The 26548-nt window shown below is 46.2% G+C and overlaps 1 protein-coding gene across 1 annotated transcript in view; it reads right to left on the bottom strand.

Moving 5' to 3' along the window:
- TEX11 (testis expressed 11) overlaps window positions 1-26548 on the bottom strand; it is a 1326855-nt gene that overhangs the window by 20373 nt on the left and 1279934 nt on the right. The window contains exon 29 of the mRNA XM_086918299.1: window positions 15434-15598. Within this exon, the coding sequence (XP_086774425.1) occupies window positions 15434-15598 (165 nt within the window). The remainder of the gene's footprint in view (window positions 1-15433; window positions 15599-26548) is intronic.

Raw genomic sequence — 26548 nt, 5'->3', positions numbered from 1 at the left:
TCGAAAATTAATGAAATAATAAATATAATTAACTTAAACATACTTAAAATACTTAAATAACCTTAAAATTAATAAATTAATGTAAGTTTAAAAACAAAAATACAATTACATTTTTTAATACATATATATATAAACATAATATTAATAACAAATGTACAATATTTTTACCCTAGCATAGAGGGAGGGTAAAATTTACTATTACCACTCCAGTGAGTGCAACAGTAGAGAAAGCGTTGGATAACGTAGGGGTAAAAATTACTATTCCCACTCCAGTGAGTGCAACCGTAGGGAAAGCATTGGATAGCGGGAGGGTAAAAATTACTATTCCCACTCCAGAGAGTGCAACCGTAGGGAAAGCATTGGATAGCGGGAGGGTAAAAATTACTATTCCCACTCCAGAGAGTGCAAGAGTAGGGAAAGCGTTGGATAGCGTAGGGATAAAAATTACTATTCCCACTCCAGTGAGTGCAATAGTAGGGAAAGCGTTGGATAGCGTAGGGGTAAAAATTACTATTCCCACTTCAGTGAGTGCAACAGTAGGAAAAGCGTTGGACAGCGTAGGGGTAAAAATTACTATTCCCACTCCAGAGAGTGCAACGGTAGGGAAAGCGTTGGGTAGCGGGAGGGTAAAAATTACTATTCTCACTCCAGAGAGTGCAACAGTAGGGAAAGCGTTGGATAGCGTTGGCGTAAAAATTAATATTCCCACTACAGTGAGTGTAACAGTAGGGAAAGCGTTGGATAGCGGGAGGGTAAAAATTACTATTCCCACTCCAGTGAGTGGAACAGTAGGGAAAGCGTTGGATAGCGTAAGCGTAAAAATTACTATTCTCACTCCAGTGAGTGCAACAGTTGAGAAAGCGTTGGATAGGGTAAGGGTAAAAATTACTATTCCCACTCCAGTGAGTGCAACAGTAGGGAAAGCGTTGGATAGCGTAGGGGTAAAAATTACTATTCCCACTCCAGTGAGTGCAACAGTAGGGAAAGCATTGGATAGCGTAGGGGTAAAAATTAGTATTTCCACTCCAGTGAGTGAAACAGTAGGGAAAGCTTTGGATAGCGTAGGAGTAAAAATTACTATTCCCACTCCAGTGAGTGCAACAGTAGGGAAATCGTTGGAAAGCGGGAGGGTAAAAATTACTATTCCCACTCCAGAGAGTGCAACAGTAGGGAAAGCGTTGGATAGCATAGGAGTAAAATTACTATTCCGACTCCAGAGAGTGCAACAGTAATGAAAGTGTTGGATAGCGTAGGAGTAAAAATTATTATTCCCACTCCAGTGAGTGCAACAGTAGGGGAAACGTTGGATAGCGTAGGGGTGAAATTACTATTCCCACTCCAGAGAGTGCAACAGTAGGGAAAGCGTTGGATAGCGTAGGGGTAAAATTACTATTCCCACTCCAGTGAGTGCAACAGTAGGGAAAGTGTTGGATAGCGTAGGGTAAAAATTACTATTCCCACTCCAGTGAGTGCAACAGTAGGGAAAACCTTGGATAGCGTAGGGGTAAAAATTACTATTCCCACTCCAGAGAGTGCAACAGTAGGGAAAACATTGGATAGCGGGAGGGAAAAAAAATTACTATTCCCACTCCAGTGAGTGCAACAGTAGGGAAAGCGTTGGATAGGGTAGGGGTAAAAATTACTATTCCCACTCCAGTGAGTGCAACAGTAGGGAAAACGTTGGATAGCGTAGGGGAAAAATGTCTTCTCTCACTCCAGAGAGTGCAACAGTAATGAAAGTGTTGGATAGCGTAGGAGTAAAAATTATTATTCCCACTCCAGTGAGTGCAACAGTAGGGGAAACGTTGGATAGCGTAGGGGTGAAATTACTATTCCCACTCCAGAGAGTGCAACAGTAGGGAAAGCGTTGGATAGCGTAGGGGTAAAATTACTATTCCCACTCCAGTGAGTGCAACAGTAGGGAAAGTGTTGGATAGCGTAGGGTAAAAATTACTATTCCCACTCCAGTGAGTGCAACAGTAGGGAAAACCTTGGATAGCGTAGGGGTAAAAATTACTATTCCCACTCCAGAGAGTGCAACAGTAGGGAAAACATTGGATAGCGGGAGGGAAAAAAAAAATTACTATTCCCACTCCAGTGAGTGCAACAGTAGGGAAAGCGTTGGATAGGGTAGGGGTAAAAATTACTATTCCCACTCCAGTGAGTGCAACAGTAGGGAAAACGTTGGATAGCGTAGGGGAAAAATGTCTTCTCTCACTCCAGAGAGTGCAACAGTAGGGAAAGCATTGGATAGCGGGAGGGTAAATAAAAATTACTATTCCCACTCCAGAGAGTGCAACAGTAGGGAAAGCGTTGGATAGCGTAGGGGTAAAAATTACTATTCCCACTCCATTGAGTGCAATAGTAGGGAAAGCGTTGTATAGCGTAGGAGTAAAAATTACTATTCCCACTCCAGAGAGTGCAACAGTAGGGAAAGTCTTGGATAGCGTAGGAGTAAAAATTACTATTCCCACTCCAGTGAGTGCAACAGTAGGGAAAGCGTTGGATAGCGTAGGTGTAAAAATTACCATTCTCACTCCAGTGAGTGCAACAGTTGAGAAAGCGTTGGATAGGGTAAGGGTAAAAATTACTATTCCCACTCCAGTGAGTGCAACAGTAGGGAAAGCGTTGGATAGCGTAGGGGTAAAAATTACTATTCCCACTCCAGTGAGTGCAACAGTAGGGAAAGCGTTGGATAGCGTAGGGGTAAAAATGAGTATTCCCACTCCAGTGAGTGCAACAGTAGGGAAAGCTTTGGATAGCGTAGGAGTAAACATTACTATTCCCACTCCAGTGAGTGCAACAGTAGGGAAAGCGTTGGAAAGCGGGAGGGTAAAAATTACTATTCCCACTCCAGAGAGTGCAACAGTAGGGAAAGCGTTGGATAATATAGGAGTAAAAATTACTATTCCGACTCCAGAAAGTGCAACAGTAATGAAAGTGTTGGATAGCGTAGGGGTGAAAATTACTATTCCCACTCCCGAGAGTGCAACAGTAGGGAAAGCGCAGGGGTAAAATTACTATTCCCACTCCAGTGAGTGCAACAGTAGGGAAAGTGTTGGATAGCGTAGGGTAAAAATTACTATTCCTACTCCAGTGAGTGCAACAGTAGGGAAAGCATTGGATAGCGGGAGGGTAAATAAAAATTACTATTCCCACTCCAGAGAGTGCAACAGTAGGGAAAGCGTTGGATAGGGTAGGGGCAAAAATTACTATTCCCACTCCAGTGAGTGCAACAGTAGGGAAAGCGTTGGATAGGGTAGGGGCAAAAATTACTATTCCCACTCCAGTGAGTGCAACAGTAGGGAAAGCGTTGGACAGCGTAGGGGTAAAAATTACTATTCCCACTCCAGTGAGTGCAACAGTAGGAAAGCGTTGGATAGCGTAGGGGTAAAAATTACAATTCCCACTCCTAGAGTGCAACAGTAGGGAAAGCATTGGATAGCGGGAGGGTAAAAATTACTATTCCCACTCCAGTGAGTGCAACAGTAGGGAAAGCGTTGGATAGCATAGGCGTAAAAATTACTATTCCCACTCCAGAGAGTGCAACAGTAGGGAAAGCGTTGGATAGCGTAGGGGTAAAAATTACTATTCCCACTCCAGTGAGTGCAACAGTAGGGAAAGCGTTGGATTGTGTAGGGGTAATAATTACTATTCCCACTCTAGAGAGTGCAACAGTAGGGAAAGCGTTGGATAGCGGGAGAGTAAAAATTACTATTCCCACTCTAGAGAGTGCAAAAGTAGGGAAAGCGTTGGATAGCGTAGGGGTAAAAATTACTATTCCCACTCCAGTGAGTGCAACAGTAGGGAAAGCGTTGGATAGCGCAGGAGTAAAAATTACTATTCCCACTCCAGTGAGCGCAACAGTAGGGAAAGCGTTGGAAAGCAGGAGGGTAAAAAATACTATTCCCACTCCAGAGCGTGCAACAGTAGGGAAAGCGTTGGATAGCGTAGTAGTAAAAATTACTTTTCCCACTCCAGAGAGTGCAACAGTAGGGAAAGCGTTGGATAACGTAGGGGTGAAAATTACTATTCCCACTCCAGAGAGTGCAACAGTAGGGAAAGCGTTGGATAGCGTAGGGGTAAAATTACTATTCCCACTCCAGTGAGTGCAACAGTAGGGAAAACGTTGGATAGCGTAGGGGAAAAATGTCTTCTCTCACTCCAGAGAGTGCAACAGTAGGGAAAGCATTGGATAGCGGGAGGGTAAATAAAAATTACTATTCCCACTCCAGAGAGTGCAACAGTAGGGAAAGCGTTGGATAGCGTAGGGGTAAAAATTACTATTCCCACTCCATTGAGTGCAATAGTAGGGAAAGCGTTGTGTAGCGTAGGAGTAAAAATTACTATTCCCACTCCAGAGAGTGAAACAGTAGGGAAAGTCTTGGATAGCGTAGGAGTAAAAATTACTATTCCCACTCCAGTGAGTGCAACAGTAGGGAAAGCGTTGGAAAGCGGGAGGGTAAAAATTACTATTCTCACTCCAGTGAGTGCAACAGTAGGGAAAACGTTGGATAGCGTAGGGGTAAAATTACTATTCCCACTCCAGTGAGTGCAACAGTAGGGAAAGTTTTGGATAGCGTAGGGTAAAAATTACTATTCCCACTCCAGTGAGTGCAACAGTAGGTAAAACGTTGGATAGCGTAGGGGTAAAAATTACTATTCCCACTCCAGAGAGTGCAACAGTAGGGAAAGCATTGGATAGCGGGAGGGTAAATAAAAATTACTATTCCCACTCCAGAGAGTGCAACAGTAGGGAAAGCGTTGGATAGGATAGGGGTAAAAATTACTATTCCCACTCCAGTGAGTGCAACAGTAGGGAAAGCGTTGGATAGCGTAGGGGTAAAAATTACTATTCCCACTCCAGTGAGTGCAACAGTAGGAAAGCGTTGGATAGCGTAGGGGTAAAAATTACAATTCCCACTCCTAGAGTGCAACAGTAGGGAAAGCATTGGATAGCGGGAGGGTAAAAATTACTATTCCCACTCCAGTGAGTGCAACAGTAGGGAAAGCGTTGGATAGCATAGGCGTAAAAAATACTATTCCCACTCCAGAGAGTGCAACAGTAGGGAAAGCGTTGGATAGCGTAGGGGTAAAAATTACTATTCCCACTCCAGTGAGTGCAACAGTAGGGAAAGCGTTGAATTGCGTAGGGGTAATAATTACTATTCCCACTCTAGAGAGTGCAACAGTAGGAAAGCGTTGGATAGCGGGAGGGTAAAAATTACTATTCCCACTCTAGAGAGTGCAACAGTAGGGAAAGCGTTGGATAGCGTAGGGGTAAAAATTACTATTCCCACTCCAGTGAGTGCAACAGTAGGGAAAGCGTTGGATAGCACAGGAGTAAAAATTACTATTCCCACTCCAGTGAGCGCAACAGTAGGGAAAGCGTTGGAAAGCGGGAGGGTAAAAATTACTATTCCCACTCCAGAGCGTGCAACAGTAGGGAAAGCGTTGGATAGCTTAGTAGTAAAAATTACTTTTCCCACTCCAGAGAGTGCAACAGTAGGGAAAGCGTTGGATAACGTAGGGGTGAAAATTACTATTCCCACTCCATTGAGTACAATAGTAGGGAAAGCGTTGTATAGCGTAGGAGTAAAAATTACTATTCCCACTCCAGAGAGTGCAACAGTAGGGAAAGTCTTGGATAGCGTAGGAGTAAAAATTACTATTCCCACTCCAGTGAGTGCAACAGTAGGGAAAGCGTTGGAAAGCGGGAGGGTAAAAGTTACTATTCCCACTCCAGTGAGTGCAACAGTAGGGAAAACGTTGGATAGCGTAGGGGTAAAAGTTGACTATTCCCACTCCAGAGCGTGCAACAGTAGGGAAAGCGTTGGATAGCGTAGGAGTAAAAATTACTATTCCCACTCCAGTGAGTGCAACAGTAGGGAAAGTAAATACTTCATATATGAATAAAATGAATAAGAATAAATTAAATATTAATACCAATTACAAATTAATTAAAAGTAATTAACAATTTAATATAATATAATAATTCATCAATTACAAATAAAAATAAAAATTAGTTATTAATAATAATTACCTATTAATACAAATTATTTACCAATTAACAATTAATTAATGAATAACTAAAAAATAATTAAAAATTAGATCAAAATAAATACCAATAAATAAATACCAATAAATAAATAAATAAAAAATGTAATTAATTACAATTAAATTACTTCCCACCCTATTCCCCTATAAACCCACAACCCTCAATAGAAAATACATTAATAAAATTAACATAATTATCAATTATTCAATTAATAAAAATTAATTACCAATTATATTTTAATTAATTACCAATTAAAAATTAACAATTAATTCAAGATAAATACCAATAAATACATTAAAACATTTAATTAATTATAATTAAATTACTTCCCACCCTATTCCCCTATAAACCCACAACCCGCTACAGAATTATATTACAAAAAAATTAAATACCATAAAATTAATTACTTAAAATACATTATAAAATAAATATACACTTTTCACACATATACTAACATAAAAAACACTTGATATTATTAAAAAATAGATATTAACTTACTTACCTCAAATTCGATATTTTTGTTGTCTATATTCTGTCCATTCGATATTTTGTCTATTCTATATTTTGAATTCGATATTACTGCTGTTCTATTCGATATTTTTGTTGTCTAAATTCTGTCCATTCGATATTGTGTCCATTCTATATTTTTAATTCGATATTACTGCAATTCTATGTTTTTAACTCGATATTTTGACTGTATACCATATTTTCCAAAGCTCACTTTTGTGAATTGGTTATATGCTTTTTAGAATGTAAAGGTAACGTTGTTTTATCAAAGGGTTGTGGGTGCAGTAGCTAACTCCGCTTTGTGGCGGAGTCAGAGTTTTTGCATGAATTCCGTTTGTTCAATGTAATTCGTAGTTAGCTAATCTCTGCAACTTCCGCTTGCGGAGCGGAGCTCATTGCCCACAGTTGCCCTGTACCTGTACCTACTTGCCTCCACAAGGGAGTCAGTTGCAGTGGCAGATAAGGCATCACCCATGCAAGGGAGCATTGTTCTGGGTCAAAAACGAAGTGGCAGGCTCAGAACCCCTCCAATGTGTGATCTCCCTTTCATTCAAATAACCACTGCTTAGGGCTGGAACAGGCCTGAAATTGGGCAAGGAAACCAAGCTTGTGCGGCAACACAATGTCCTGGGGAAATTAGAATTAAAGGCCACTCGGCAAAATGGGGCGTTGTGAACAGGGACCTGGCAGCAGCAGACACGGTAGCCTCCGACTCTCCACCGCAACTCTACTCAGCGTGCGACGTGATGCACAAGCTACTACTTGTGTAACGATATATCTGTAAGAGACATTAGTTAGTGATAGATTCCTTACCTTAGAATATCCCCAGGCGTCAGACTGGATACGGAAACTTTTGCGTAGCAATACCCTTGTGCGTCGGTAGGCGTCGTCTGCGGCTCCGCGTCCGTCGTCGGCGTCGTGGGCGACGTGATGACGTCGTCGGAGTACTTAGACGCCGCCTCCGCGTGCTGACGTCAGTTCTTAGACACAGCTTTTCCGCGCCAGAAACACAGAGCTATGCTAAAAACCAACACTGGTGCCTTGAAACTAGGGCCCTGAAAGGGGATGACCTTAACCCTAGATATCGGTTCGCAAAACGGGGAGGATGGGTGGGTCGGTAAGGAATCTATCACTAACTAATGTCTCTTACAGATATATCGTTACACAAGTAGTAACTTGTGCATCTGAAAGAGACACGTTAGTGATAGACTCCTTACCTTAGAATAGATACCCAGCAATACCACCCCCGGTGGTGGGTCTGCGAACCAATAATCACACCAGAAAGTCCTGGAGGACGGAACGGCCAAAGAAGCCATCCCTCCGGACTTGGCTGTCCAGGCAATAGTGTCTTGCAAACGTGTGCAGCGAGGCCCACGTAGCTGCCTGGCAAATGTCCTGCAAGGGCACACCTCGGCCCAAGGCAGTTGTAGTCCCTGTGGCTCGAGTGGAATGAGCCCTCAGCCCAACAGGGGGTTCCTTCTTTGCCAAGGAGTAACACACCTGGATACACAAGATGATACACCGCGAGATGGTCCGCTTGTGTACCGCTTTCCCCTTCTTAGCGCCCACGTAACCAACAAAGAGTTGGTCATCCACCCGGAACTGGCGTGTGCGATCCAGATAGAATGAGAGCGCACGTTTTGGGTCCAGACGGTGGAGCCTCTCTTCCTCTCTCGAGGGATGCGGAGGCGGAAAGAAGGTGGACAAGGTGATGGATTGCCCAATGTGGAAGGCCGTGACTACCTTAGGTAGGAAAGAGGGCCTTGTCCGCAACACAACCATGTCCAGATGGACTGAAAGGAAAGGAGGTTTACAGGATAGAGCCTGGAGCTCACTCACTCTCCTGGCAGAGTTGATGGATACCAGGAAGGCAGTCTTCAAAGTAAGAAGGTGAAGAGGACAGTTGTGGAGCGGCTCGAAGGGAGCGCACATCAGAAATGTAAGAACCAGGTTCAAGTCCCACTGAGGCATCAAAAGGGGAACAGGTGGAAACGTGTGTGTGTGATGCCTTTCAGGAATCGATTTACAATAGGGGACTTGAACAAAGATGGTTGATCAGGCAGCCTTAAAAAGGCTGAAAGGGCAGAAAGATAGCCCTTGATAGTGCCCAGAGCAGAGCCCTGCTGGGCAAGAGAAAGAAGGAAGAGAAGAACCTCAGAAACAGGGGCAGAGAGAGGATCCACAGCCTTTGCTGTGCACCATACCACAAATCTGTTCCACCTGCAGGCGTATACCGACTTTGTGGAGGGACGCCTGGCTGCCAGAATGATGTTACAGACTTCAGGAGGCAAGTCCAATGGCCTCAACTGTCGCCGCTCAATCTCCAAGCATGGAGGTGGAGACTGGACAGGTTCGGGTGGAGGACCATCCCCTGCTGCTGCGACAGAAGGTCCTCCTGAAGAGGCAGACGAACCGTGGGATCGACTGACATACTGAGTAGCTCGGGATACCAGTACCTTCGTGCCCAGTCCGGAGCCACAAGGATGACTTGTGCCCGGTCGCGCCTGATCTTCTTCAGCACTCTGGGCAGAATTGGTATAGGCGGAAAGGCGTACAACAGACCGCAACTCCACTTGCGATGAAAAGCGTCTCCGAGCGAGTGCCGCCTTGGAAATTCCAACGCACAGAACTGATGACATTGCACGTTCTCTTCGGTGGCGAATAGATCTAACCAAGGCTCTCCCCACTGCAGAAAGAGACCTTGCGCCACGTCCGAGTTCAGACGCCATTCGTGATCCATCATGCATCGGCGGCTGAGTTCGTTCGCCCTGGCGTTCAGAGAACCTGCCAGGTGTTGAACCACCAGAGTCAAGCCCTGATGTTCCAGCCATTGCCAGAGACGCAGAGCCTCCTGGCATAGGGTCCACGACCCCACCCCGCCCTGTTTGTTGCAGTACCACATGGCGGTGGTGTTGTCCGTGAACACCTGCACTACACTCCCTTGGACAGAGGGGAGGAATGCCTTCAGTGCTAGACGAATCGCCCGCAGCTCCAAAAGGTTGATATGGAGCCGGGACTCCGCCGGAGACCAGAGGTCTCTGATCTCCGCCTCTCCCATGTGGCCTCCCCAGCCCTGGAGGGACGCGTCTGTCACAACTACATGCTCCGGTTGGGGAAGGGAGAGGGATCTGCCGCTGACCCAATCGCGGTCCGTGCGCCACCACTGCAGCTGTCTCGCAGTGCCCTCCGAGATCAGGACATGGTCGGACAGGTTGCCCTGATGCTGGGCCCACTGAAACTTCAGGTCCCACTGCAGAGCCCGCATCCGCCAACGGGCGTGATGCACCAGAAGGATGCAGGAAGCCATCAGCCCCAGAAGCCGCAGCGTCAACCTGACCGAAACCCCAGATAAAGGCTGGAAGATTGGAATCAGAGCCTGTATATCCCAAACCCGCTGTTCGGGTGGGTAAACCCGAAACTGCGCCGAGTCGAGAACCGCTCTGATGAAAAGGAGCTTCTGAGAGGGGCACAGGTGTGACTTCGGCACATTGATGGAGAACCCCAGCTGGTGCAAGAGGTCTGCCGTCGTCTGGAGGTGGCTGACGACTGTCTGGGGCGAGCCCGCCTTCAACAACCAGTCGTCGAGGTAAGGGAAGATTGAAATCCCTAGCCTGCGCAGATGAACTGCGACCACCGCCATCACCTTCGTGAACACCCGTGGGGCGCTGGTAAGGCCGAAGGGGAGCACGGTAAACTGAAAGTGCTCGTGGCCTACCGTGAACTGCAGGTAACGCCGGTGGGCCGGCAGGACGGGGATGTGGAAATAAGCATCCTGCAAGTCCAGCGCTAACATCCAGTCTCCTGGGTCCAGGGCAGTTAAGACCTGAACCAGAGTCAGCATCTTGAACTTCTCCTTCCGGAGGAAGCCGTTGGCGTTCCGTAGGTCCAAGATAGGGCGTAGGCCCCCTTTGCCCTTCTTGGGTACCAGAAAGTAGTGGGAGTAGCAACCATGTCCTACTTCTGGCCCAAGAACGCGCTCGATGGCCCCCTTGGCCAAGAGGGCCGAAACTTCCTCCTGCAGAAGCCGCAAGTGATCCCCCGATGCGCGGTGGTGTTGCGGTGGCATGGCTTGAGGGGTCGTCTCGAAGGGGAGGGAGTAGCCCCTTCGGACGATCTGCAGCACCCACCTGTCCGAAGTGACAGTGCACCAGTGAGAGTGGTAATGGCGAACCCTGCCCCCCACTGGCGTCACATGGGCCGAGAAGCACGGACTAGGAGGGTTTAGAGGTGGATGCTGTGGGAGAAGGTGTGGACTGGCCTCGCCGTTGTCCCCGACCGCCTCCTCCACGGCGATTTCTACGGCCGCCACCGCGCTGGAAGTTAGTTTGGGGCAAGTGGCTGGCAGCACATGTGGGGACGCCCCTTCCTTGGCCACGAAAGGAGCAAAAGGTACCCGATTGCTGGCTGGGCCAAGAGGCCCAAGTACTTGGCCGTAGCCCTGGAGTCCTTAAAGCGCTCAAGCGCATGGTCTGCCTTGTCGCCAAAAAGGCGACGGCCATCAAACGGCATGTCCATCAGAGTGTTTTGGACATCTGCTGAAAAGTTGGCGGACCTCAACCAGGCGAGGCATCTCACCGCCACCGTCGTTGCCTTTGCTCTGCCTAGTGAGTCGGTGGTATCCAGCCCACACCGGATAGAATATTTGGCTGCATCCCGACTCTCCACAAGGGCTTGGCTGAGTTTGGCCCGTACCTCCAATGGACACTCTGGCAGCCCTTCCGCAACCGTCTCCCACAGAGAGTGGGTTTAGCGGCCCAAGAGGCATGCGGTGTTGGAAGACCGCAGTCCCAAACTAAGGGAGGAGAATATTTTCTTTCCATAATTCTCATACCTCTTGGATTCCCCATTAAGGCGGAGCCAACGGGAATGCGGTCAGGGAATTGGAGGCCTGGATGACCAGACTCTCGGGGGTGGGGTGGGTGGACAGAAAACATGGGTCTCCCGGGCCAGGTGGTGGCGTCTGGCCACGTTCCTATCTACGGGCGAACCCATAGCGGGCCTGGACCAAGTGCCCAAAAGAAAGTCGGTCAAGGCCTCATTAAAGGGCAGCAGAGGCTCAGCCGAGCTTGACTGCGGTTTAAGGACCTCAGTGAGGAGGTTAGTCCTCATGGCCGCGACGGGGAGCTCAAGGCCCTTGGCCTTGGCAGCCCTCATCAACACCACACTATAGGTTGCCCCCTCCTCCGAAGCCACGGTAGGAGGGGAGACAAAACCAGTGTCTGGAGAGGTGTCCAGGCCTCTGGTCTCTCCCAGTTCCCCTGTCCAGTCCTCTTGAGACTGACACGCTTGGGTCAGAGGGTCCTCAGACCCCGCCCAATCCTCCTCATCACCCATCTCCTGATACTCAGGGTTGTCAATCAATGGGGCCGACTCATAGAAGTGAAAATCTCCAAGCGGCGTTGAAAGCCGCGCCCAGCGGCGCCGTTCCGACGTCGGAGCCGGAGCGAAGGAGGCATCGGGGGCGGCGCCGCCCGAGGACGGCGCCGGAGGCGACACCTGACGGACCGACACCGGAGGGGTCGTAAGGTCCACCAGTGACGATCCAGAACCCGAAGAGGGTCCAGTGAGATCCCGCGGCACTGGGCCCGAAGCCGCATGCGGCGTCGGGCCGAAGCACCCGACCCGCTAGGGGCCCCAGACGGGGCCGCTGGGCCCGGAGGCACCGCGGAACCCGTCGGAGGAGAAAGGGACCTCATGGCCATCAGGAAGTGCTCGATCTCCTCCGGCGTCGCGTCTCGCCCAGGGACCGGAGGGTGTGGAGCAGGACGCGACGCCTGCGACCCCCAAGGAGCCGCATGGGCGGTGTCACCCGAAACCCCGGCCGCATCGCGCGAGCGACGGGGGGAGTCAGAAGAGCGATGACGCCTCTTCGACTTCTTGTGCTTCTTACCTGACGCCAACTTCGACCCGGAGGAGTGGTGCCGACTCTCGGAACTGTGGTGGCTCCGAGCCCGCGACCTGTCCCTCTACCTCCCGTGGGACCGGGACCTCTCACGGCGCGGGACGGACTGCCGGAGTTCGAGTCACCTGCGGGACCGCTCCCGCTTGGCTTTCGAAGAGAGGGCCCGGCAGTCGGAGCAGGCCTTGTCGTTGTGGTCGACGCCTAGACAAGTTAGGCACAGGTGGTGCGGATCCGTGACCGACATCGTGCGGTCGCAATCCTCACAGTGCTTGAAACCAGGCATCCCTACGGCACCGATTGGAGTCGAGAAATGATCAAAAAGATCCAAAAAAGTTAGTCAAAAATTGACTAAGGGTTAATGCTTTTTCCAGATCTGCGCTTGCTCGCGCGGAAAAAAGAAGAACTGACGTCAGCACACGGAGGCGGTGTCTAAGTACTCCGACGATGTCATCATGGCGCCCACGACGGACGTGGAGCCGCAGACGGCGCCCACCGACGCGCAAGGGTACTGCTACGCAAAAGTTTCTGGATCCAGTCTGACGCCTGGGGATATTCTAAGGTCAAGAATCTATCATTAACGTGTCTCTTTCAGATGCAGGTGTGTGGGAGGGTATGAGTGCAGCTACAGGGGGAGAGAAGCAGTCTGTGCCAGCTAGTTTGATCATTAGTCCTTTACAGAAATGAACCTTGAACTGAGGCATCTCCCATTGTATATATTTGTGCTTCCTGTTGAGGTTTAATTTCTGTGCAATGAGCATCAGGGCCAGAAAGGAACCTCATCTGCCTGTTTATCCAACAAGATTCTACAGCTTTGCACAATAAGTGTACCCAACTGTAGTGCTTTCTACTGGTTAATTACTAAGTGCAATCTAGTTGAGTAAATGCCTAGTGCGTATTACACACTCCAGCTCCACAGTGTAAAACAAATAAATGTTTCCAGTGACCTTATGTGTGTTTCGACAATGTGATTGTTCCTTTTGCATCTTCATCCAGAAATCTGTGATAACATGAATACTCCTATGGGGAACACAACAAGACTACAAAGAGGTGAATCTCCACCAAACGAGGGTTATTCCTATTAGCTATTGGAGCAAGTGCTTCTTTGTTTTGTGAAGATGTCCTCATTTTCTTCAGCATCTAGAAAGTGTTACCAAAATCGACGGGAAACACGCTGCGGGGTCTTTTGGTAAGCTATCATTCTGGCAAAAGGCAGCAAGATCATTGGATACTACTAAGGTGACTAGGGCGGTTCCAAAAGGGTGAAGCTTCCAGGTGATTTTGCACATTTGAATATTCATAGTAATTTAAAGGGAGAACCACGGTATCAGCTCTCAGCAGGAGAAGCCAAGAAAGAACCCGCTCGTCACAGTCACTACAGACTGCACTTCGATAGATCAACGATGCATTCAACTTCACACAGGAATTCTGATCATTTTTCAATGTTGAACTTCTGAAAAAACACACTTATTTTGCCTTCCCAAAGCCCAGAAAGTTAGGATCCTCTGTACTTTGCAGAAGTGGAACTTCATCTGGCGCTTCTGCTATGTTTATGTCTGTAAGGGCTTCTGGCTGAGGTTTAATTCCTGTAAAATAAGCATCAGGGGCAGATTGGAACCTCACCTACCCGTTTATCCAACAAGAGTCCACAGTTTGGCACAAAATGTTTACCCAACTGGAGTAGGGGACTTTTGTTAAGCTGCCCATCATCCTGGCAAAAGTCGGTAAGACCTTTGCATACTACTAAAGTGGATGGTGTGAGGCAAAATGGGCGGAGATTTCAGGAGATTAGCACATTTGCATACTGGTAGTAATTTAAAGGGAGAACTATGGAGTTTGCTCTTAGCAGGAGAGGCCAAGTAAGAACTCGCTCATTTCAAAGAGGGAAGGGGGGCCCCTCCATGGGCCAATTTTGGACCCAGGAACCCCATACCCTGGGGCCTGGCAAACAATGGCTGGGTGTCCAGCCAGGGCACCCAATGAGCATAGTTGGGAACATGGGGAGGAGCCCCAATGCCCCTACGGTCCCTGCCAGCTCCCCCGCCACCACAGACCCCTTTTATATACTTCATAAGCTTGGGTAGGTTGTTGTCTCTGAGGTATGGGGATCCACGCGGCCATCCCTTTAGATATTTTATTTTAGCCACAGGGAGGTGGTGGTCCCTGGGGCTTCAAAAAGCCACCGGCGGGTGGTCGACGCGGCCCCCCTCTATATAAAAAATCAAGCCCCGGGGAGGTGGTGTTCGCAGGGCTCCCTTGAACCCAGTGAGCAAGTCCTTGCGGCCCCTCTCATTTATAGTTATAAAGCCCTGGGGAGGTCGTGACCCCTCAGGCGCAATAGAGCCTTAGAAGGGGGAACCCTTACGTGCCCATCCTTTGTAAAAAAAAATGGCACATGCCCCCGGAATCTGGCCGAACCAGGGGCTATATTATGAACAAGCGTGGGAGACCATGCCTGTTTTTTTCCTTTGATTTTCACAGGTTTTGCGAATACGCCGTAATTTTCAGCAAAAATGCTTTTTTGCCCTGGCATGTCCCAGGGAAACCTCAGCACCAAGCATAAAGGGGTCAGATTGCTTTAAATATCTTGAAAACTAGTGAATGGATTTACACCAAATAACAAAAAGGACTCTTTTTGGACTAAACACTACCTTTCTATGAAATTTAGTGTTATTGCGTCTAGTGGTTCGGGATGTAGTCGTGTTCATAATTCCTACGGGAATTAACATAGAAAACACACTTTTTTAGACCCCCTCTTTTTCTCAACCCCGCTTGACAGAGCACCCTGAAACTTTCCATGCAGAGTTCCACCAGCACACTTTTTGGGGAAATTTTGTGAAGATTCGTCAACTAGTGCCAAAGATATAGACAAGTCAAAAAGCTCTTCAGCTATGGATACTAGGTCCTAACTATAACTAACTACTAGCGACCACATATTATCATTAGTTACCTTCACTAATTGTGCTCACCTGAGCCTCATAGCTGCCTTTAAGAGATCCAAGATGACTGAGACAGCGCATCCCGAGGCCACACCAGCGCTCTGCTTCATCATACTTCCTGGCACTGTAGAGGAATATGCCTGTGTTCCAGGCTCTGCTCATAAGCCAAAGAGTCTCCACCTCTGGAAACTCGTCCTGTATATACACACAGAGGAAAAACATAGTGACTCAAGACGCTTTCTCTGGAGAGGTCTTATAATGAAAGTATAAAGATAGGACTTTCACAGGCTGGCATAGTGAACAAAACAGTCTTCGCCAATTGTGAAAAGGAGATAATACAAGAGAAAGTATCCTTTAAACTGTAAATTAAAGTGAGTGTATGTTCACTGTATTTTCAATGCTACATTTTTTATGTTGTTTACTGTGAGCCTTCCTATGATTTTGTTACTTTAAAAGTATATCAACTTGATGCTCTGCAAATAAGGCAACATACTGTTATTCTGGACAAATCACGTAATCTTCCCGTGCCTACAAAAAATGAATGTGTCCTTGTTTGATGTAACTGGGGCTCATGAAATGCGCTCCAATACCTTCGGGTCGAATTCATGCTATATAAAACTGCAAAATATAAATAAATGAATTATTCACAATAATTGGCACTATTCAAAGTAACCAATTATTTCCTTCTTTCAAAAGTACCTGGGGGGCGTGGCCAAAATGGTGGCAATGTAGGAGCGTCTTTCTGCAGCTCCGGACAAGTATTCGTTGCTCCTGTTCCGTGTTTCCGGTCCAGGGAAGGCATGGCTTGGCAGTTCGGGCTGGACTGTTCCCATTAGGCACAGAGTCAGACTGATTTGCATATGGCCATGTCTGAACTGGGGTGGCAGAGTGGGCTAAAGAACGGTGAGGGATTAAACCCAGATCTGTTGACTGGGTGTGAGTTTTTGATTGGTTCAGATGCTCCGTCCATCACCACCCCCTTTTGTACCGCTTTGTTCGCCATAAGTTGGCAGGGTATGCTCAGACGTGAGTCCCTTGCTCACTTTGCCACTGGATTCAAGCAAGCCTGGCTGAAGACGGCTGTAATGCCAGAAACCGGTCCTAGGAAGCTTATTTCCGGTCCAGGGAAGGCATGGCTTGGCAGTTCGGGCTGGACTGTTCCCATAAGGCACAGGGTCAGACTGATCTGAATATGGCCATGTCTGAACTGGGGTGGCAGAGTGGGCTAAAAAACGGTGATGGATTAAACCCAGATCTGTTGACTGGGTGTGAGTGTTTGATTGGTTCAGATGCTCCGTCCATCACCACCCCCTTTTGTACCACTATCATGAGTAGAGCAAAGCAATTAAGAAAGAACAAAGAAATACATTTCAGAAATGACTGCTTTTTGCTCTGTGTAGACATGATTTTAAAGCCATAGCCAGGCTTCTAAAGTGATTGTCAGAAGTCTGAAGTTAGAGCATTTGGAATACCAACAATGGAAGGGGCATTCTGGGCTAGGTCAAAAACAAAGATATTGTGTTGCACACTAATGGCTGTTGGCCCCATTAGCTCTCTTTTACTAGGGGTGAACGCAATGTGAACGCGGCTCAATAGGATTTATCCGTGAGTGGAATCCTACAACGGAAGCAGAGCTCAGCAGTTATAATCCGCTCAGATCTACCACTGCCAACTACAGGCCTCATTTATGGCACTTTGCCATAGGGCAGCGCAGCGAGGCACCTAGCTGCGCTGCCCTATGCCATTGTTTAAGGGCAGGAATGTACCGCATATTTTAGCAATACAATGCATTCCTGACTTTCTGCCTGCAATGGCATCACTTTGGCAGCAGAGGGCCAACGTAGCCACCCTTGCACCATGGTGCAAGGGGACCTCAGTTGTATGCAGGATTGTTTTTATGCAGGAAGAGGCACCTTCGTGCACAAAACCAATCCTAAGAGGCATTTTCCTCTTCGCAGCACATATGGAAAGAGAAAAAACGAGGAGAAATGAAGTTATTACTCCTTGTTACACCTCACCTCGGGAGGCGTATAAATTGTGCACTATGCTGTTTATGTAAATCCAGGGTAGCATCAAATTCCATAGGTGTTGCATGGGAAAACCCACCGCAACACCCATGGAAGGCCTCTCAGGAGCAGAGTGTGGCGACGGAGCGATTCGTGCTGCGCTGCCTTACTCTTGATTTATGAGGCCACTCAAAGCCACGCAGGGCGGCTTTATGTGGCTTCATGAATGTTTATGAACCCGGCGTCATGCAGATATCACTTTACGTGGTGCAAAAGTGATGCAGGGCACTCATAAATAACCCCTAAGTTACCGGCCCACAGCCACCACAGGAGCTCTGTAAAGGTGAGACAGAGGGGTAGCAGTTTGGCACTTACCACTCCAAGGGCACTGTTTACGCAAAGCTGCAGACAGGTGTATAGGGGTGCAGCTATAGCTCACTCTAGGCATTGATTTCTAGATCTCTGGGGCCATATTGCTTATACCTCTATCACACTATGATGAACCCTTCCCACCGTGCAAACATTCTATCTCTGGGCTGCAACAACTTTCCCGCTCATAACCCCCAAGTTGTAGAAATTGCGCGCCCGGCCCTCTCATTCTATACAAATAAGGGTCAAACTCTTAATGAGGGTGTGGTGCCTACGCTCTACCCCCGATCCTCTCCGTGGTGAAGAGAGGTTGATGTCAGGTGCCCAGGGCTGAAAGGGCTTTAGGCCCCACCCTCCGTTGTGTGTCTTAGCTTGCATGAGGCAGCGTTTTAGACACACACACTTCTTGAGCTGCTCCTAGCTGGCTGGAGAGTGGCTGGCCCCTCATCTTTGCTTCATCTGACAATTTCACAGGTCGATCACTCACATAGCTCACCTTTCACTCACATGGGCACACCACTCACCCTGCACTCGCATCAATCAAAGAGACAATGACTTCAGTGTCATTCAGGAATTCACCAACCCACGCAGCGAAGCTGCAGACATCACCCCGTCCCAAGACCTCTGCGACAAGCTTGGAACATACTTCCTCTTCAAGATCAAAACGCTCTACTACAACTTCGTCAACCATCCTCCTGATGCCACAGCCACCCCCTGCCCCCCAAGGACACCAGCCAACCCACCATTTCCAACTGGACACCGATCACGACCGAAGACACCTCGACCATGAAAGGCATCCACTCGGGGCCCTCACCGACCCCTGCCCTCCTCACATCTACCACAGAGCCGCAGCCGCCATCGCACCCGAACTACAATGCACCATCAACACCACCTTCAAATCAGGCACCTTCCCAGACGACTGGAAGCACGCAAAAGTCAGACCTTGCTCAAGAAACCAACTGCATTCCCCACCGAGCTCAAGAACTACTAGCCCATCTTGTTTCTCCCCTTCGCAGCCAAAGTTGCAGAGAAAACGGTCAACAGGGAACTAACCCGATTCATTGAAGAAAACGCCATCCTTGACCCATCCCAATCTGGATTCCGAAGCAACCACAGTACAGAGACTGCCCTACTCGCAGCCATGGACGACATCTGCACCCTCCTGGACCAAGGCCACTCTGCAGCTATCATCCTACTCGACCTGTCAGCGGCCTTCAACACTGTCTCTCACCACACACTAATAACCAGACTGCACGACGCCGGCATACAAGGATCAGCCCTGGACTGGATCCGATCGTTCCTCCCTGCAAGAAGCCAGAGAATCAGACTACCACCCTTCCTCTCCAATCCCACGGAAAAAACACCTGTGGAGTCCCACAGAAGTCATCACTGAGTCCAACCCTCTTCAATATCTACATGTCCCCCCTCGCAGCCATCGTCCTACTACGCGGCCTCAACATCGTATCCTATGCCAACGACATTAAGCTCATCCTCTCCCTCACCCAAGACTCCACCACCGCCAAACTCAATTTCCAGAAAGGAATGGAATACGTAACAGTCTGGGTGACCAACAGCTGCTGTAAGCTTAATGCCGAGAAAATATAAGTCCTCACTCATCCTCTGAACCACCCCGTCTTCATGGGACAACACCTGGTGGCTGACTGCCCTCGGAAGGCCACCTACCCCCTCAGACCACGCCAAGAACCTAAGCATCATAATCGACTCATCACTCACCATGACCCGACAAGTGACCGCCGCCACATCCAGCTGCTTCAACACCATCCGCATACTTGGCAAGACCTTCAAATGGATGCCTCCTGAGTCAAGGAAGACAGTCACCCACTCACTCATCACCAGCACACTATTCACCCTGCATTTACACAGCTCACACTACCCACCCTGCACTCATTCCTCTCACTGTGTATGCACTTGTCTCACCTGGCACTCATGTGGGACCTTCTCTCAACTTGCACTCATGTAGCTTGCTCTGCAATCACATTAGCACACCTTTCACGCTAGTCACTCTTCATTCACTCCCATTATTCACAATTACCCAGCACTTACATAAGGACACATCTTATGCTAGATACATACCAAACATTGGCAAAGCCCATTGTTGTATACAATATATCTTGCAAGCGCGCGTGCATGTGCAAGCAGTGCATGCGCTGTCCCAGGCGAGACCTAAATATGACCCAATTGTCATGAATATACACATTTCTACAAAAACACCTGCAGAATGCCTGTTCTTTCTGTAGAACTAGATAACTAGTCAGTTCCGTCTGCTACTACGTGGCCGGTGCAAGACGGGAGAGTGGGCTGAGGATGTGGGATGGCAAAAGCAGGAAGATCAGGGCTGAGGTTTTGGGAGGATGGTGAGCGATTGAGGATTGGTCTGAAGCTGTGGAGCGGGTGTTTATTTAGTGCAGGGGCAGAAAGCAGGCAAAGGTTTTAGAAGGAGGAAACAGGCGCAACCAGCTAAGAATGAATCAATACGACAGAGGCTGTGTGCTGGTGAGGGAGTAGAGTAGGGACTTCAAGACAATGGTGCGTGTGGGTGGGAGAAGTAGCACTGGCTCCACAGGTACCTTTGAATCCTTCACCTGGGCTCCCTTGGCCTGCTCGAGGGCTTGGTGTTTTCACTGCTTCAGAAGCCATGATGTAGATCCGTTTTTGGACCCATTCGCCTGCATGATGGCAGTGCTCTGTGGAGTCAGGTACCACAGTGGAGGTCTGTCTGAGGCTGTGATCATCAGCTTCTGTAGGACACCTGGGCTCAAGAACCAACAATATTTCAGCTGATAGGCTGAGGTTCGCGAACACACACTAAAGCTTCGGCTCTGCATGGGAACACAGGCACCATTGAGGATTTCTGTTCATCTTCTCAGTTCGGACACATTCAGTTGCTGCCATTACATAGCATTACAAAAGAGTTGCAGGTGATGCTATAGAATGGGCCCAATTGCTCTCTGAGCTGTCAGTGTGGTAGGGAGTAAATGTTTTAGCAAGCTTCAGTATTTTAGAGAAGTTTGAATGTTTGACAATGATCACTTGAATTCTAACATCTGCACACAACATGGAATATTTGTGATTTCACTACCTTGCTTAATCTTTGGTTAAAAAAAATGAGGCTGAACTTGTTTGTCAACTTTTTACACAGTTGCCCATTGTACCGTGTGACACATTCCTGGCTTTCTATTCACCACAATAATTCATTCTGGGATGGGTGTGTATTTGTTGAATTTTTTGTACATTGTATGTTGGGTCTGAAAATCCCAACCTGCAACGTGTTACTGGATATAAAACCATAGTTGCCAAAGGAGTCAAGCATTTCATAAGATCACCTGGATGCTGTGATATTATTTTTTTTTAAGTGGAATCATTTGTTTCCAATAGTGTAACTATATGCATAGTACCTGTGATGGTACTTTAAAAGAAGTGTGGCACAGCACTATGCAAGCATCTTAACCTTTTTAGACTACCACATGGAGTTATGTCACGAGTTGCCGTGACATAAGTCATTATCCAGAGGTAGTGCAGTGTTTTATAACCCTCTCAGTTTTATTCAAAATCATGCAGTAATATTATCAACTCATTGATACACAATTAACTGCGGAAGAAGGAATGGTATTCGGGGAATTAATCCTGGGACTTTCCAGTTACCTCCCCCAACTTAATGTATTGTAACCTACAAAGCAGTGCCTAATTTGTGAAATAATTATGGCCGGGCCCATAGTTTTGCTCAAAAGCCTGTGCCCGCAATTTCAAATGTAGGGAGTATCGAATACCAAGGCTGCCCAGACCTGATTCTACTGTGTGCCACTTTAATCAACCACCAGGCACTCCCTGCCCCTTTCTCTCACTCTTGCAGGGTTTTTTTCTGTTTGGCTTTCTCCCTTTGTCATAGTGTTTCAATCTTTCTTTTTCTACTTTCCCCCTTCTGTATTTTTCTCTCTCTTGTTCTGAAACAAAGTCTAATGAGGAAAAATTAGTGGAGGACCATAACAAGTGTGGAAGTAGACTACACCTGCAAATACTGGCTCACATTACGCACTGCCACTAAGCCTCATACTTTGAGACATGTACGTTAGGGTAGCCTCACCCATGAACATTTTGCCATAGCCAATTGGTTAAACTAAATTATACCTTCAGTCATTAATAGGGCAGGAGCATATTTCTGGACGAGCAATTATTTCACACCTAAATTGTCCTGCACAGAAGGAATCAGGGAATTGGCAAAAAGAGCGCTGTCTTGAAATAACTTTGTGAAAACATGTCCTATGTGCTTTTGATGCAAATGTATAGAATCAGTTTCTTAGTGGTCAGTGCAGTCAATTTATTTTCCAAGATCACTGTGATGGATCACTGACATGATGTAGAATGACAAAATATAGACTTCCCAAAATATCGTCGCCAAAATATAGAATGCAATAATATCGAATTCCTATCTTCAAACAGGTAAGTACAAGAATATTGAATCAAAAATATAGTCTGTAAAAAAATTAGTCAGTCAAAATATCTATTTTTTTTAAAATGTCTTAAAAGTAATTTAAAATTAATGAAATAATAAATATAATTAACTTAAACATACTTAAAAATACTCAAATAACCTTAAAATTAAGATATAATTAATTTAAGTTAAAAAAACATAAGATTTTAAAGTAATATTAATAAAAAAGATACAATATTTTTACCGTAGGATAGCAGGAGAGTAAAATTTATTATTACCAGTGAGTGCAACAGTAGGGAAAGCGTTGGATAGCGTAGGGGTAAAAAATACTATTCCCACTCTAGTGAGTGCAACAGTAGGGAAAGCGTTGGATAGCGTAGGGGTAAAAAATACTATTCCCACTCCAGTGAGTGCAACATTAGGGAAAGCGTTGGATAGCATAAGGGTAAAAATTACTATTCACACTCCAGAGAGTGCAACAGTAGGGAAGGCGTTGGGTAGCGTAGCAGTAAAAATTACTATTCCCACTCCAGAGAGTGCAACAGTAGGGAAAGCGTTGGGTAGCGGGAGGGTAAAAATTACTATTCCCACTCCAGAGAGTGCAACCGTAGGGAAAGCATTGGATAGAGTAAGGGTAAAAATACTATTCCCACTCCAGTGAGTGCAACAGTAGGGAAAGCGTTGGATAGCAGGAGAGTAAAAATTACTATTCCCACTTCAGAGAGTACAACAGTAGGGAAAGCGTTGGATAGCGTAGGGGTTAAAATTACTATTCCCACTCCAGTGGGTGCAACAGTAGGGAAAGCGTTGGATAGCGGGAGGGTAAAAAATACTATTACCACTCTAGAGAGTGCAACAGTAGGGAAAGCGTTGGATAGCGTAAGGGTAAAAAGGACTATTCCCACTCCAGCGAGTGCAACAGTAGGGAAAGCGTTGGATAGAGGGAGGGTAAAAATTACTATACCCACTCGAGAGAGTGCAACAGTAGGGAAAGTGTTGGATAGCGGGAGAGTAAAAATTACTATTCCCACTCCAGAGAGTGCAACAGTAGGGAAAGCGTTGGATAGCGGGAGGGTAAAAATTACTATTCCCACTCCAGTGAGTTTAACAGTAGGGAAAGTAATGATTTAATATATTATTAAAAATAAATTAAATATCAATACCAATAAAACATTAATTGAAATTAATAACCAATTTAATATTATGTAATAATTAATTAGAAATACAAATACATATTAGTTGTTAAAAATTAATTACCTATTCATAATTATTTAACAACTAATTAATTTTCAATAACAAAAACTAATTATTAATAAAGATTAATACCAATTAATAATTACCAGTAAATTAATTATCAATTAACAAAAAGTATTTTAATATTAAATTAATTACAACTACATTACTTCCCACCCTATTCCCCTATCTACCCACAACATACTACAGAAAATACATAAATAAAATTATCATAATTATCAAATATTTAATTAATACAAAATAATTACCAATTAATAAAAATTAATTGCCAATTAATAGAGATGAATTACCATTTAAAAATTAATTAACAATAAATTTAAAATCAATACCAATAAATAAAAAAACATTATTTACCTAATTACAATTAAATTACTTCCCACCCTATTCTCCTATAAACCCAAAACCCGCTACAGAAAATAAATTAAGAAAAATAACATAATTAACAATTAATCAATTAATAAAAATGAGTTGCCAATTAATAAAAAATAATTACCAAATAAAAATTAACAATACATTCAAAATGAATACCAATAAATACATAAAATATTTAATTAATTACAATTAAATTACTTCCCACCCTATTCCCCTATAAACCCACAACCCGCTACAGAACTAAAAAGCAAAATTTAATTAAAATAAATAATAACATTATATTAATATTTAATTTAATATAATTGAATTACTTCCCACCCTATTCCCCTGTAAACACACAACCCGCTACAGAATTAAATTACGCAAAAATCAAATAACATAAAAGTCATTACTTAAAATAAATTAAACATACATTACAAAATGTATATACACTTTTCACACATATACTAACATACAAAACACTTTAAAAAAATCGATACTGTAAAAAATTCGATATATTTAATGCCTATATTGTATACTTAGATATTTTGACAATCGAAATTACTTACCTTCAATTTGATATTTTTAACCACTATATTGTGTCCTTTCGATATTTTGTCCATTCTCTATTTTTACTTCGATATTTTGTCCATTCTATATTTTGGAATCGATATTATGACTGTTTACCCACTGGGATTAGCATAAGAACAGTGTCAAATATAGCATGCAAGGTATAATATCAAGTTTGTCCAATTTGTTTAAATTGCACGGTTTTTCACTTGTTTTGATCATATTGGCTATGAGGATAGCTCCAGTCCGCCCCCCAATGTATGTCCTGCTGCAGTGCTGGAAGTATGTGGTGGGCACTCACCATTTAGTGGAATGTTCAAATGTGCTTTATTTCTAGGTGCTAGTCTATCCTGAAGACTGATGAGAGCATTTAGGGGTATTTCACAATCAGTTCTGGAACCATGATTAGACAGCTTCACAGTCTCTTCACAGTTTGGGACATATTTACAGTTCCCTATCGCCACAGGAACGTCATTAAAAGTGATGTGCTGTAGCAATATGGCCCCCTTTCACGCTATACTTAGCATGGAAGGGGCAGGCAATGGGTGTGTGGTGGGCGTTCCACTGCAACACCCATTGATTTTGACACTGCCCCATATTTACAAGGCCTGGGCCAAAATTAAGACCAGGGAAAACTTGCAGCACACACAGAAACACCAAAGGGCCATTGGTTGTTTATGTACAGGGAGGTGACCCTCCCTGCACACGAACAACCAATTTAGTTTTGCAACTTAATTGTGTGATGTATTGAGAAGCACACTTAGAAGTTTCAAACTGACATTTCAGAATGCTTATTTGCAGGAAGGGACGTCTTCCTGCACGCAAACAAACTTCTACTACAACGCAGGCACCATTGCAATATGGTGCAAGGGGGTTTGAATTGGCGATAGGCAGCTAGAATTAGCGCCAGCACAGGGGAAAATGCAGGGCTGCACCGTATCCTTGTAAATAAGGTGCAGCACTGCGTTTTGGAAGTGGCGGAGCGCAACGTTAAGCCAAGGTGGCTAACATGCACTGTGCCACTTCCTAGTAGATATGCCCCTTTGTTCGATCTCTATCTCTGAACGCTGAGTCTCTTTTCATCGCCTCAGCCATTTTTCAAAAGAGAAGCTATTAAAAACTCAGCCCCTCAACCTATGAAAGCAGACGCACACCCCTCAGGTTGGCACTGCACAGAGGGGTACAGTGAGGTGGACAGGCATACTTTGGAATCAGTGCACGGAAGTTTAAAATGTCTAAAAAGCCCAGCTTTTTGAGCCAGCTTTTCAAGCCAGTGTGTCTGTGGCCGTTTAAGGAGGAGCTCCAGGTTGAATTGACCCCACTCTATTTGTGTCACCTGCACCTATATTATTTGTGCCAGACAGTAATGTGCAGCCAACCGAGCTGAACATCATCAGGAGGGACACAGAGACTGTCAGAAGTCAGCTTATAATTAGCTCTGCTTGCGTAATATTCTCAGAGCCTAGCGTGATGTGATAAAAATTTGCAAATGGTTTCACTCCAGATGCGTGGCACTTGGCAGAGCTGAGTGACCGGAGATTTAATAAAAAGGCTCAAGGGAGTCTGTCTCGGGGTTAGTTGAAAGTACGACTTCACCCCGTCCTGTGTCAGTGTCATCATTATTCTCCAGTGGTGTGGCTTATCACTTACAAGGTGCCAACTAGAACGAGCAGGCTCTTGCTCACTCATACGCATGCTGTCTCTGCTGCTCGCGGTGACAGGCGCTGCTGTTTTCTGGTTGCAGAGCACACCCTGTGGCTCCACTGCGCCCCTGTGGCCCCTCCTCCCATCAGCTCTCCTGGTTCCTGGACTCAGGACACTGCAGTGCAAGCATGCATCCTGGGTGTAGTAACGTAAGACACGGTCTAGTGTCTCAGTTCTTTTCTGTAACTGCACACCTAACACCCACCCACCACCAGGCGTCACAGGTCATGTGACACTGGCCAATAAAGGGGCCGAGCGCTCGTGCTCTGGGTCCATTCACCCATCTGTTACCACTGTGTCGGTGTCTGCCTCATTGTGTGCTTGCTGCGTCATGAGGGCCTAGCGCCCCTCACCTCAGGGTCACGACAATGGCGACGAGGCGGAGCTGTGCCCAGCGTGCCACAGCTAATTGAAACCATCGTGGGGGAAGAGGAGAGAGCT

The sequence above is a fragment of the Lissotriton vulgaris genome, chromosome 4_1 (assembly GCF_964263255.1).
Source record: "Lissotriton vulgaris chromosome 4_1, aLisVul1.2, whole genome shotgun sequence".
In the NCBI taxonomy this organism is placed as follows: Eukaryota; Metazoa; Chordata; class Amphibia; order Caudata; family Salamandridae; genus Lissotriton; species Lissotriton vulgaris.
Note: the sequence above shows the minus strand (reverse complement) of the source record. Positions and strands in the feature narration are given on the sequence as shown.